Source organism: Archocentrus centrarchus, chromosome 9 (genome assembly GCF_007364275.1).
Source record: "Archocentrus centrarchus isolate MPI-CPG fArcCen1 chromosome 9, fArcCen1, whole genome shotgun sequence".
NCBI lineage: Eukaryota > Metazoa > Chordata > Actinopteri > Cichliformes > Cichlidae > Archocentrus > Archocentrus centrarchus.
Genome location: NC_044354.1, coordinates 1628203 through 1640415, shown reverse-complemented (window position 1 = coordinate 1640415; position 12213 = coordinate 1628203). Strand labels below are relative to the sequence as shown.

The window sequence follows — 12213 nt, the reverse complement described above, 5'->3', positions numbered from 1 at the left end:
AAAAAAACCTCTGAGTTGTTTGATTGGACCAACCATCATCATTATTGCATATTTCAGTGAGAACGTTTAAAGCTCCAAATGACAAAAAACATCCTGAAAACGTGACTGTGGTGCTTTGTTTGGAACCGGAAACCGATCAGAATTTAAATAGACTTTAAATAGAATCCTTTGATAATAAATGTAGTGTAACTATAGATTTTGACAAAACAAACATAAAATATTTTGCCAGAATATTGAAAACGGTAATACCTTGAAAATATAATTTAAGAAATTTGGCCTGTATGTATATGTAGCAGTCTTCCCTTTAAAAGCGCAGACGTCGCTTCGCTGAGAGTTTATCGTACGACTGTCTGCGGCAGCACCAGGCGTCTCCTCCGTGTCATCCCAGGTTATATCAGGTGACCACTTGTTTGCTGTGGGACGAGAGGCACAGAACGAGGTAGCATCTTGACGCTTTCTTTCAGTCCACACGAGAAGTCTTTGCTCCACCTTAATATGGAAAGTACCGCACAGCAGTTATTTGTGTGACGATGTCCGTATAAATGTGGTGTCTCGTAGCGCTGGACAGTTCATTGAGGCTCAAAAAGACTTACCTGGAGACGCTGTGTGTGTGTGTGTGTGTGTGTGTGTGTGTGTGTGTGTGTGTGTGTGTGTCTGAGGCACACTATACCTGAATGAGTGATATGGCATTGATACTGTGTATCCTTAATTGCTGTGTAACAATAACATTAATTGCACTTTATATTACAATATACAGTACATATACATGTATAAATAATACTTAACATTAAAAGTAAGAGTTACTGAATTTGCAGACTTGGCTGTTTTGTATTTCCATACAAGTTTTTGCAAACTTGAGCATCAGACCGTGAAGAAACTATGATACAGCGTGGTCTGAGAGATGACAGACGTTCATAATACTTCCTTCCAAAAGGGGCATCCAGGTCTTGTATCACACAAACAAGTCTTAAAAAAAAAAAGAAAAGGAGCTTATTGTATTCCATAGGCTGATTAGTGCCAGAAGTCTTATCTCTGCAATTCCAACGGGCCTCCGTTATCTGGCGCCCCTCCTGTTTGTGCAGTCCAAGCATATTTTGTGAGGGAAAAAAAAAAATTGGGGTTTTTTTTTTTTTTTGCTACTCTCCCCCCGTCCAAAATCTTCCATGCCGTCATTCCTTTGAGGAGCGCTCCACATTTCCTTATAAGAAGCACACAGGTCCAACCTCGAGGTGATAGTGTGCCCCGGGCCCTGTGGTTGGGAGGTTGTACACATCCACTATGGGGAGTAGGTTTGGATCCTGGCTCTGGAAGATAAAATGGGTCTGATGCCAGCGCCCATCCTTGATCTGAAAGTCACAGATGCACAGTTGTTATGTGATATAATGACAGAATAACATGGAAGAGTCAGTTCTGCCTCTCTTCTAGTGGCATTTTAATATTGACACAATTTTATGATTTCAGGACATTTCTGCCCATAAAACCAGTGCAAAAGAGGTAAATGGAATTTAACTGTGCCCGTCAAAGTACTGAAAAAGAAAAGCGACCTGTTCTAGATAATCCTCACACGTCACTGGGAACAATTTTAATTGGAATGACTTTTTACCAAAGCAATACTCCTTCCAGAAACTACTGACAAAGAGCTTTGTGGATTATCCAAAGTAACCGGGACAGCGTTTATGGAAAGAAGGCTAATGCTTTTTCCTTTTTGATGCTGCAGGCACATCAAGCCAAATTCCACTAACCTCCATTATATTAGGTCGAGTACTGAAGAGTGGAGCGACGGCAAAAAGGTGATTAGCTTTGTGAAGCGTGAAGATTTAAAGACAAAACCCCCCCAAAAAAAGGAAAAAACCCTGGCCAACCAGTGTCTACGTTAAATTAACTTCATCTTATTTGGTTAATCGGTGCACAAAACTGTGAAAACACCAAATTATGTTTTTGAGGGAACTTTGTTAAAAGTTTCTGCACTTCATCATAAAGTCTTTAATTTGCATCATATTAAAACAAACAAAAAAAACTTCACATTTCTTGCTGTGTACAGATTTAAAAATCAAAATGGCTTTCATTAATTAAAATAATACAATTACGACTGAAGAATGGTAAGAACACATACCCAGCAGTCATCCCTGGGTATGAGCGGCTCCAGGAGGCCTCCTGCTCGGATCTTCTCCCCGGTCCAAGCCGTGAAGCTTACAGCTGTGGATGAACGTTGCAGGGAGGGTCCTGCTGCCCACACAGACACGTTGAGGCAGTGAATGATGATGTGCTGCACAGCCTCAGTGCTCAAAAGGTGGATGAAGTTCATCTGGATGCGATCTACCCCGGTGTCCAACTATAAAGAAAGTCCATTTTTGTCAAGATATTTAAACTTTTTGTAGTGAGAAGGTCAACTGTTCAGAATCTGAATACATGGTGTTATGAATAACTCATGTAATGTGTACCAAATGTATTGGCTTCATCTTATATCATGTACTTTTCTGACCACAAATTCTTAAGTAAATTTATTATAGTATATTCACAAAAGCAGTTAAACTGAGCTAAACGATAGCAGTCCTTAACAAAGGCTTCTTGTGAATCTACAATTAAAAATAACCAATTGTTACTGTTTCTAACGAGCAGACTTGAGCACAATCTGTTTGGATGTTGATAACAGACTGCAGCTCTGCTGTGAATCTGAATGAGGTACATCTGGATCACACATTGTGCCTTAATTGTGACTGCCTATCTCTGTTATTGTAGAGTTTATGAAGGAAATGGATCCGTCCACATTTGTGTTATTACGTGCCTTTTGATATTTTGTTGCAATATCTTCAAGCTGAAATGACAAAGGAATCAATGGATAAAGGGTATTTTCAGTCTGAGGATTGACTCGGTGTGTGTTTGATGATGACTTGGCCAAGTCTGAAGACCAAATGGGACGCCTTAAGATTCACTACTACTGTGATCTCTCCAAATAGTGCTCGAGTTTATTGTAGAGAGCAAGAAATCGAACAGCTGTGCTCCTTTATTTATTGCATAAGTGACATTATGCACACACATAGCCCATCTTAAACTCCAAGCTGCTCTACTCCTTTGGAAATCCTTCTGAAGCCAACATGAGAGAACATTTTTCACCAGCAATCATGGATTTGATATTTACCCGCCATCTGCATAAGATGCAAAGCAATCTTGTCTGTATCTAAGTGACATGTATTTACATTTTACTGCATGTTTTATCTAGCTGAGGGAAATCGGTAAAAATAGATATCCTAACCTTGGAAACTGTGAGAGGCTTCAGGCAAGTTTGTCCTCCACCAGTGAAGTTGCACGTCACCTCAATGGTGTCAGCTGCGCATCCGAGGTTCGGATCAATCCAGTAAGTACCTTTCAACATGAAGCAAACAACAGGAGAACAACTGTAATTACATAACCAGAGACCATATGTGCATAGAAATGATGGTCCTGTTTAAATATTTCCTCACCGTCATACAGCTTCTGCTCACAGTTGTGGAGGTCTCTGCAGATTCGGGCAGGATTGTCGCGGGTTCCCAGCGGCTTCTTAAGACTCTGGATCAGAGTGCTGAGATGCTGCAGCGTCTTAAATATCTCCGTGCCCTGGTCTAACATGGGCAGGTCCATGTTCTGATAATTCTGATTTGCACATAAATATTTGCTTGAAGTTTTGAAATTTGTATTTATAAAATTACAATTTCATTATTAACAGTTGGCAAATTTGTAGCTATTCTTTTAAGACTATGACAGTCAGTATTCTGTGCTACTGCAGCGACCTCATTAAGTTTAGCTGCATAGTTTCCATCAATACAAACCTCTTGTCTCAGGGCAGCGTGGGAATCAATGATGACTTGAAAAGCAGCACCAAGAGCTTCATTTCTCTGTGAAAAAAAGACAGCATGGCATGAAGGTAATGTGATTAATCCCAGAAAAATCCAACTTAACAAAAAAACAAAACAAGTGAAGCACACTTACAAGTGAAAGGGTAGAACTGGGACGGCCCTACAAACCAACAGAAAATAACCTGTAATATTACAGCTTTTTTAAAATCTGCATTTATGTAACAACAGCCATTCTGTGCATCGGTGTTCATGAAACATTTCTCTAAATCCTGATCTACGCTGTCGGTGGTGGTGTTTAATTTTCTCCCAATGTGCAGATAAGACACAATCATGAATGCAGAGGAAATGAGGCGTGAAAAGTGAAGGAAATAAAGCATATCAAATGCAGAAAAGAAAAGCCGCTAGCTAAAAGCTATTTGTATTAGATCACAGTGGGGGGAAAAAGCAGGTGTAACTAGTTAGATTATCCTCAAAATAGCACCGTATGTTCAGAGTTTAAAGTGTAGATGTACAAATGAGTTTTTAGTCTTCAAATTATTTTAGTCTAAATGTGTTCTCACACTAAACCACGCAACAGTTCAGCTACACTTCATCCATCTCAACTAAACATCATTTTCCCTGGTTACCCCCCCCCCCCCCCCCCAAAAAAAAAACCACACACACACACAAAACCACTTAAATCACGCCCAGATTGCATTAAAAATGAAAATATGCCTTTTTAAAATATAGAAAAAGAAGAACTCACAGGTGGTCCAGGTGGTCCGCGAGGACCGGGCGAGCCCTGAAAAGTTCCATCAACACGTTAGGCTACAAAATATTTATAACTTGGCTTTTATAAAAGATGATTAAGGTCTATGCAAAAAAAAAAAATAATGAAAAAAGCTACAGAGGTGATTAATTACTCACTCTTGGTCCCTGCATCCCCTGTTGGAGAGATGGAAGAAATAAAATCAATGCATGTGCAGACAAGATATTATTTTGTTTCGCACAGTGTAATGGCATCTTAGTGTTACCAATTCAACAGGCAGTCTTTATCTACTGTATTTTGAATTGCCCTCTTGCTTCTTTGCAAGCCTACACTCAGAAATCTTATTTCCACACAAGCAAAATCCTATTTCCACACAGCAAACTCATACATGAATGTTGGCGTTTTAAGAGTGAGGTTGTGAATTATGCCTGTGTATGAGCGCTCAACAAACCTCTTAAAAAGCTTGAGAGGAGCAAGCAGCCAACATTTATCACCCTGACAGGATTTCCACAGCAGCTAAGTGTCACTGTGAGTGTAACAACAAACAGTGGAACACAATAGGAAATGAAAAGTCCTGAGGGCAAAGGAGGCTGAGCGGTGTGCTGTCTCCATACTAAGTATCCTATTCTGTGCTCACAGTAAAGACAGAAAAGGATTCATCAAAACAGCGCCACGCACCGTCTCCCCCCGACTTCCTTTGTCACCCTGGGGTCCCTGATGGAGAGAAAGAAGACAAAGGATCACTCCATCACTGCCAAAAAGCAGGGAGAAGTCACATAAAACTTGGCACATGGGATGACATACGAGGTACATACAGGATGACCGCTGGGGCCAATGATGCCAACGGGGCCCAAAGCACCCTCCATACCCTGGAAAGCAGAAGCATAAGTAACTGAGGATGGATGATGGAGCATCTGATGAAGCAGTACTTATTTTTCATGCCAAGTGTGCAGTTTGTGAGAGTTCAGTGCACAGGCATCGGCTGAAATACCTCATTGAGTTACCCAACTACCGTTAATCTTCATCTTACCATCAATCCACGCGGTCCTTTTGGGCCCTGTATCCCTGCTGGTCCAACGTCTCCCGGGTATCCCTAAAAACAAACAAGAAAAAACAAGAGTATTTGTTTTTCTTTGGCTAAACCAAACAATCTCATTGTCCTGACGTTGTCTGGTGTTAATATGTTCAAACAGCTCTGTGCTGGTGTTAAACTGCCTGAGTCCCAGTGATGACAATTTCTTCCTGAGTTCTGTGCAGACACCCGTGTGCCCTTCAATGTGTTGTGGCTGTGCAGGCATTATATTACAATGGATCAACTAAGCACACATCCTCCATATGAACTCCAATTAGACCTGAGAGACATATAATAAGAGCAACTCTGTAGCTGTCCCTAATTCATGACTTATCATAAAGTGGGAACCAACATCATCAAAGCTGCTGAACAAATATCTTCAGCTGCAGTTCATTAGGAAGCAGGTCTAAGACCGCCTGTGTCAAAGCCCCATACTGTATTAAATTTAAACATATACTATTATAACAGTCATTTTATACTATTAATACAATCAATACTGCACTTTATTTTACCAGATTATCTCATTAAAAAAGAAAATCAAATAGCTTTAGAAAATGTGAGAACTTACGGTTATTTATTTATTTTTTTATCTTAGATTAGTTTCAAGGCCTTAGCATCACAGAACTAAGAGCACTACAGCAGTCAGTCAGCTTTTAAATGAATAAATAGTTATTCATCAAATATGTAAATAGTTTCAAAAAGTTAGAAATCACAGTTTCTTTAAAAACCTTTTTTTTTGATCAGCTGTCTGGAATTTAAAGCTAATCAGTTCACAGTACTTGTATGCTTTAATTATTCATGCCCATTTCCTCTGAGTGAGAACGCCCATTATAAACTTTACTGAGCACCAACACAAAGCTCATGTGCTCGACACTCCTGTGTAACTCCCACTGCAGGAAAATCATCAACTCTCAGGGTTTTAAAGACTCAGACTCCAATAAAGCCTGTGATGATCTATAGTGCAGCAGTGCTGTAAGTAAAACTTATGGTGCAGCAGATGTCATCCCGAGGCATGTTACAGTAATACCGAAGAAGCTTGCATGTCTAATCTTTCCAAAAATAATATAATATTATGTACCTCTTGACAATTTAAGACTTTTAAACTTTGCCAAAGTTTTTTTTTTTTTTAGCCTTAAGGTGAGTTAAACCCAGAAATTTCTTTAATAAGCCTATTCTAAAGGTTAAAAACTTTCTCCAGATTAGGTCATCACTTTGGTTGTGAATGGAAAATGTGTAGAAGCTTACCTTTGGTCCAAAGAGACCCAACACCCCTGGAAATCCTTGTTCACCAGTATCCCCCTAATAAGTAAGAAAGAAAGGAAAGTATGGTTGTTTTTATTACTGAGCAAAAGAATGTTGTCCTATGAAGGAATCTGAATTATAGGGGAGAAAAAAAAAAAATCAGCCCTCACTGGTTGCCCTTTAACTCCTGGATCTCCTCGTTTTCCTAATAATCCCATCCCGCCAATCGAGCCTTTCTTCCCTGCTGGACTGGTTTGGCCTGGCAGACCCTTCTCACCCTGTAGAACAAATGCATCATATTCACATGCATGTCACCACCTCTGTACACACTTAAACAAAAATGCAGAAGCCACTATAGTTCAGCGAGCACCTGCTTCACAGTCTTTGTGTTTTCCGTGAAAAGGCACTGCTAACTGCATTTAGTGTGGCCTCTGATCACGTAGACAGCATCAGTTAGATGAAGGAGAACCACGCTGCAGTTCACCTCATAACAAACTCGACTTGTTTATGTTTAGATTATCAGATATGACCGAATCAGAATGTAACCTGAAGCCCCCGAGTGGGCCAGCGTGGTGAAAACTGCCCAGAGCTACAGATCTCATAAGGAAAGCCTCTGTTTATCATAACCATGCATATTTTATATAATATTGGCAAGGACATGCAAACAAAGACTGTGCCAATTCATTGATACTCTCCAACACAAACTTCCCCCAAATTACTGCAATGGATAGTTCTTCTGAGAGATGGTATAAAGACTTTATGCTGCATTCAGCCTTTGAAATGACAAAAGGCTCCACAGATAAAGGCGCCATTATGTTGCTGAGGGAGGCATTTACAGCAGATTAAAAGCTTTCTGGCAATTACAAGAAATATCAGCAATAAACTTGTCTGCGCTGCAGTCTGTAAGTTAACATGTTCCTTGTGAGCAAACTGTCCGCCACCATTTCATCGTCAGCACCTTTGGACCAAAGGATCCTTGACTTCCAGGAAGTCCCGTCACACCCTTTTCACCCTGCTGCCCAGGTTTTCCAGGAAAGCCCACTTCTCCATCTTCTCCTTGTGCCCCCTAAATATAGAAGACAACTCATGAGCAATATTATGAGACAATTTTCTTTTCATTCATTGAAACAGGCACCACGGACAGTGTCGTCACCTTGACTCCTTTACTTCCATCTTTGCCAGGCTGACCATCAATACCAGGTGGACCCTCAAGTCCCTCCCTGCCCACAACTCCTCGTGGGCCAGTAGGACCCTCAGGACCCTTGGACCATCAGAAACCTTTATGTTAATGTTCAGTTATAAACATGTAACATGATTTAAGTTTGGTTTGATTGTGTAAATCAAAATAATGTATCCAACTCACTGGTGGTCCTCTGATACCAGATGCACCTGCTGCCCGTGATTTTCCTTTCTGACCCTGGAACATAAACGTTCATGTTCCACAGCTCAGACATGGGAGCAAAGACAGCCCAATAATATTGCAAGAAGAGATTAAGGTTGTCACAAACATCAAATCATGCAACTATTTATGTCCTTACTTGATCACCTTTGGATCCTTTCAGCCCTGCTTGTCCCTTTGGCCCAGGATTTCCCTGAAATGATGATTAGTGTTTGATTTGAAGATCACAGATTTTTGTAACAATATTACACCGTGTTCATACAGTAAAGTTTTTAAAAGACAGAAAAGGGATATTTACAGGAAGTCCAGGTGCACCAGGTTCCCCTCTTGCTCCATCAACACCTGTGTGACCCTGAAAATTTTTATTTTCTTCACTTTAACTTTAAACCAATTTACACCAAATATAATGGTAAAAGAGGAACATGTCACATTTTTATGAAATTGTACGTACACCTTGTCCAGGGTCGCCCGGGTCTCCTCTCTCTCCTCTGCCTCCAGGAGGACCCTGGGTTAAGATTGGAAAACACAATAAACAATCCAGAAGAGCACAAATAACCAGCACCTAAAAAACGGCTCCATCTAAGAAACTCACTCTGTCACCTTGAGGACCTGGGAGACCTTCAAACTTGCTGTCGTCTCCCTGTTCACCCTAAACGAGCAAGATGGAAACAAACAACCAAAATCAGTGGAATTTCCCTTAAATCCAGTCGCCTGTGCAAAATGAACGCATGCTTTGTTTGTAACACACGGCTCGTTCTCTTTATATGAATGGCAAATCATTACATGCACCATTACCCACAATTTGTTCCTGAGTCTTTATGAGATTCATTAAGCAATAGCCATGGACATGTGTATAATTTTAATAGGTGTGTGTCGCGCATGTATCGAATGAAATAAATAATTGAAGAGCTCAGAAAGGAAAATAAAAGTATAATTAGGGATGACCAGGGGCCAAGTAAACGGACAAAAACACAAACAATGTGACAGATCTGTATTTATCTGCAGTACTCTTTTTTTTTTTTTTTTTTTACTGATGGTCATAAATTTTGCAGCCATCCATGTGATTGGATGATATTGATTTAATTAGAGCACAAGCGTTGCCATTATACCTAGGATATTGGCAAAGGGAAAATGACAAATATCCACATCCAGATGGCTCGTGCTAAGGGACTAAAAAAATGCAAATTAGCATCTTACTAAAACTCTGCTGCAGTGAGTTATACTGTGTGCCTCTCCTGTCACATAAACACAAATTATGTGGCTAATATCGCCAAAATCATGTGCAGAGGAGTCCAGGTGCTCGGCTAATTATATACACTTGATACGCTGAGTTAATTGGGTGTGTCCTAGTTCATATCACTGATCAAATTAGTGATGACTTTGGGGAAATCGCAAGGACAACAAGACAGACACAGGAAGCACTAATTAGGGACGCAACTGAAGTTCCAATGTATCCAAAAAAAAAAGCAAACAAACAATCCTGACCATGCACTCAAAGCCAGTGTGCTACATGATAGTTCTACATTGTTAGGTAGAGCTCGTTACAAAAAGCAACTGACAGCAAATAAGAGTGGGAATATACCTTTTCACCTTCTGGCCCAGGAGGTCCCAGCGGGCCTGCTGGTCCCATGTGACCCTATGACAAGAAAAAGCCTATGACTCAACCTCGTTCCATGACAGTAAGCACACAATGTGACATGTCTGTGAGACACAGAACCACACAACAGCATCCAGCACTGTCAGCGGCCATCACCTCAATTTTGTTTACGGTTTTGTGGTTATGTGTGTTAATAATCTAAGGCATTTCCCACCCTCAATCTATTATGTGCATAGAATGGTGCAGTGCATTAATATCACTAATATCATCTCTTTTATATAAGAAATGCAAAAATGAGACTTAAAAATGTTCAAATTGTTTAATTTTAAGATTCACATGCTGACACTAAGAGTCAAATCTGATTCCCATTTGCTCAGCTGTAAACGTGCTCCGCAGGGGTGTAACTAGGGGATTAATGGGCTAGTGAGTTATAACCCGATGATGTTTTGTATGTGCAAGTTGTTACCTTAATAAAACCAGCAAACGAAGTGCAAGCTGTGCGATGCATTGTGACAGGAATGTGCGTGTATTAATCCCATTAAACGCTTGAATTAAACAAAGGCTTACCTGGTAACCTGATAGGCCTGGGTCTCCTTGTTGGCCCATTGTCCCTGGAGCACCCTGGAGAAATACATATACACACAGTATTTAGCTCATATAAATATATAAATCATAGACACACATTAATTAAGTCCTTCAGTCCTTCTGTGAAGAACTTACCACTGATCCGATAGTTCCTCTTGCTCCCTTCTGCCCAACAAATCCTGGCTCTCCCTGCTCGCCCGCTGGCCCGGTCTCACCCAGATGACCTTGGTGACCCTTGCTCCCCTGGAGAAAGTAATTCAATGAGCAGGTATTCACTGAGCATACAAATAGCCCTGAACAGTTAGTTTGACAAAATCAAACACCTAACACTAAAACTTGACAAGCACCTCCAGTGTTGCTGTTACGGAGGTTACCGACCTCGCTGTTTGCTTACCACTACAGCAGAGAACATTTTAACTCCCAGTGGAAGAAAGTAAATTGACAGATATTCAAGATTGAAGATTGAAGCGAAAGGTGCGTTTCGCTTCAAGCAAGTGAACAGACAAACCTTTTCTCCCGGCCTTCCTCTTTCCCCAATTTTGCCAGGTTTACCCTCCTGACCCTGATAACAGAAAATCGAACAGGGTTTAGTGGACTGAAGGAACTGTCTTTTTAGTGGAACTGAATGAAATCAGGAGTTGGCTGCCAGGACACTCACCCTAACCCCCACCAGCCCAGGAGGTCCAGGTGGTCCTTCCTTTCCTTTCAGGCCAACTTCACCCCTGTCTCCTGTGGTGCCCTCAGCACCGGCATCCCCCTTTTCACCCTGGAAAGAATGAAACACAACAAAAGCTCAGACCCTACCTGTAGTGTATGTACCAGTCTAATGAGTTTGATTCTGAGGAGGGTTGTGAGTTATAAATACAATGATAAAAGTGATCACTTAAAGAAGCCTGGGCACAGAAAAGGAAAGCGGTACAGCCGACTGCATACAAGAGTCTTAACGAGGCACTCTGACCCAGCTGCAGTTTCCAAAGTCTCAGCTCAGGCTTGTAAACAGAGCTGCAGCAGTTCAGTCACAATGACACAAAAGCATGACTAATATAGCAGACCAACCAGGCAGTGCATGGGAAATATTTTGAAGATGACAAAATATAAAAAGCATCATTTTGACTTGACATGCGCTTTAAGGTGTCATAAGAAATTAGGACAATGCTTGGCTGTAAACTTGATGTTACATCATCAGAAATTATCAGGAGGACAGATTTTTTATTTTTTTTGTTCACTAAAATTATTTCTTGGTGGTCTAACTTTTTACAGCAGAAATGCCGTCTTCTAAGAAAGTCCTCCCGTCTCGCAGTCTGACAGGACTTTTTAGGAAAAGGCAAAGCGAAGCTTCTCCGTGTAAACCAATAAGAAATAAAACGACTGATTAGCCCAAGTGAGTACGAATGCAAGACTGAACTGAAAACTGATAACAGACTCAGACCTTAGAGAACAGAGCAGATTAATTAATAACATAGGAACATAGCTGAAATTAATTATGAAAGACTAGATAAGAGAAGTAATCTAAATACAAAACTCCAGAAACAAACTACTATCAAAATAAAACAGGAAACAACTACAGACTGACACGAAGACGAGACCGATCCGGTTACCGCTCGTACAGCGACAAATGTGACCTCACCCTTGAGCACAATTTGGAGCACATTCACTGTGTGTGTGCTTAATTAAATTATGACTGGTACTTCACCCAAATGAGCTAATAACATTATAAAACTTCCCAAAGAGAAAAGC

The 12213-nt window shown here is 40.7% G+C and overlaps 1 protein-coding gene across 1 annotated transcript in view; it reads right to left on the bottom strand.

The window, feature by feature from the left end:
• Positions 1-639: 639 nt before the first annotated feature.
• col27a1b (collagen, type XXVII, alpha 1b) overlaps positions 640-12213 on the bottom strand; it is a 63405-nt gene continuing 51831 nt past the window's right edge. The window contains exons 37-61 of the mRNA XM_030737281.1: positions 11135-11242; positions 10985-11038; positions 10612-10719; positions 10459-10512; positions 9877-9930; positions 8887-8943; positions 8746-8799; positions 8593-8646; positions 8434-8487; positions 8259-8312; positions 8049-8156; positions 7854-7961; positions 7066-7173; positions 6899-6952; positions 5612-5674; positions 5397-5450; positions 5260-5295; positions 4740-4757; positions 4579-4614; positions 3967-3993; positions 3807-3872; positions 3462-3630; positions 3254-3363; positions 2114-2332; positions 640-1346 (exon numbers count right to left, since the gene is read on the bottom strand). Coding sequence (XP_030593141.1) covers positions 1200-1346; positions 2114-2332; positions 3254-3363; positions 3462-3630; positions 3807-3872; positions 3967-3993; positions 4579-4614; positions 4740-4757; positions 5260-5295; positions 5397-5450; positions 5612-5674; positions 6899-6952; positions 7066-7173; positions 7854-7961; positions 8049-8156; positions 8259-8312; positions 8434-8487; positions 8593-8646; positions 8746-8799; positions 8887-8943; positions 9877-9930; positions 10459-10512; positions 10612-10719; positions 10985-11038; positions 11135-11242 — 1974 coding nt within the window. The 3' untranslated portion in view covers positions 640-1199. The remainder of the gene's footprint in view (positions 1347-2113; positions 2333-3253; positions 3364-3461; positions 3631-3806; positions 3873-3966; positions 3994-4578; positions 4615-4739; positions 4758-5259; positions 5296-5396; positions 5451-5611; positions 5675-6898; positions 6953-7065; positions 7174-7853; positions 7962-8048; positions 8157-8258; positions 8313-8433; positions 8488-8592; positions 8647-8745; positions 8800-8886; positions 8944-9876; positions 9931-10458; positions 10513-10611; positions 10720-10984; positions 11039-11134; positions 11243-12213) is intronic.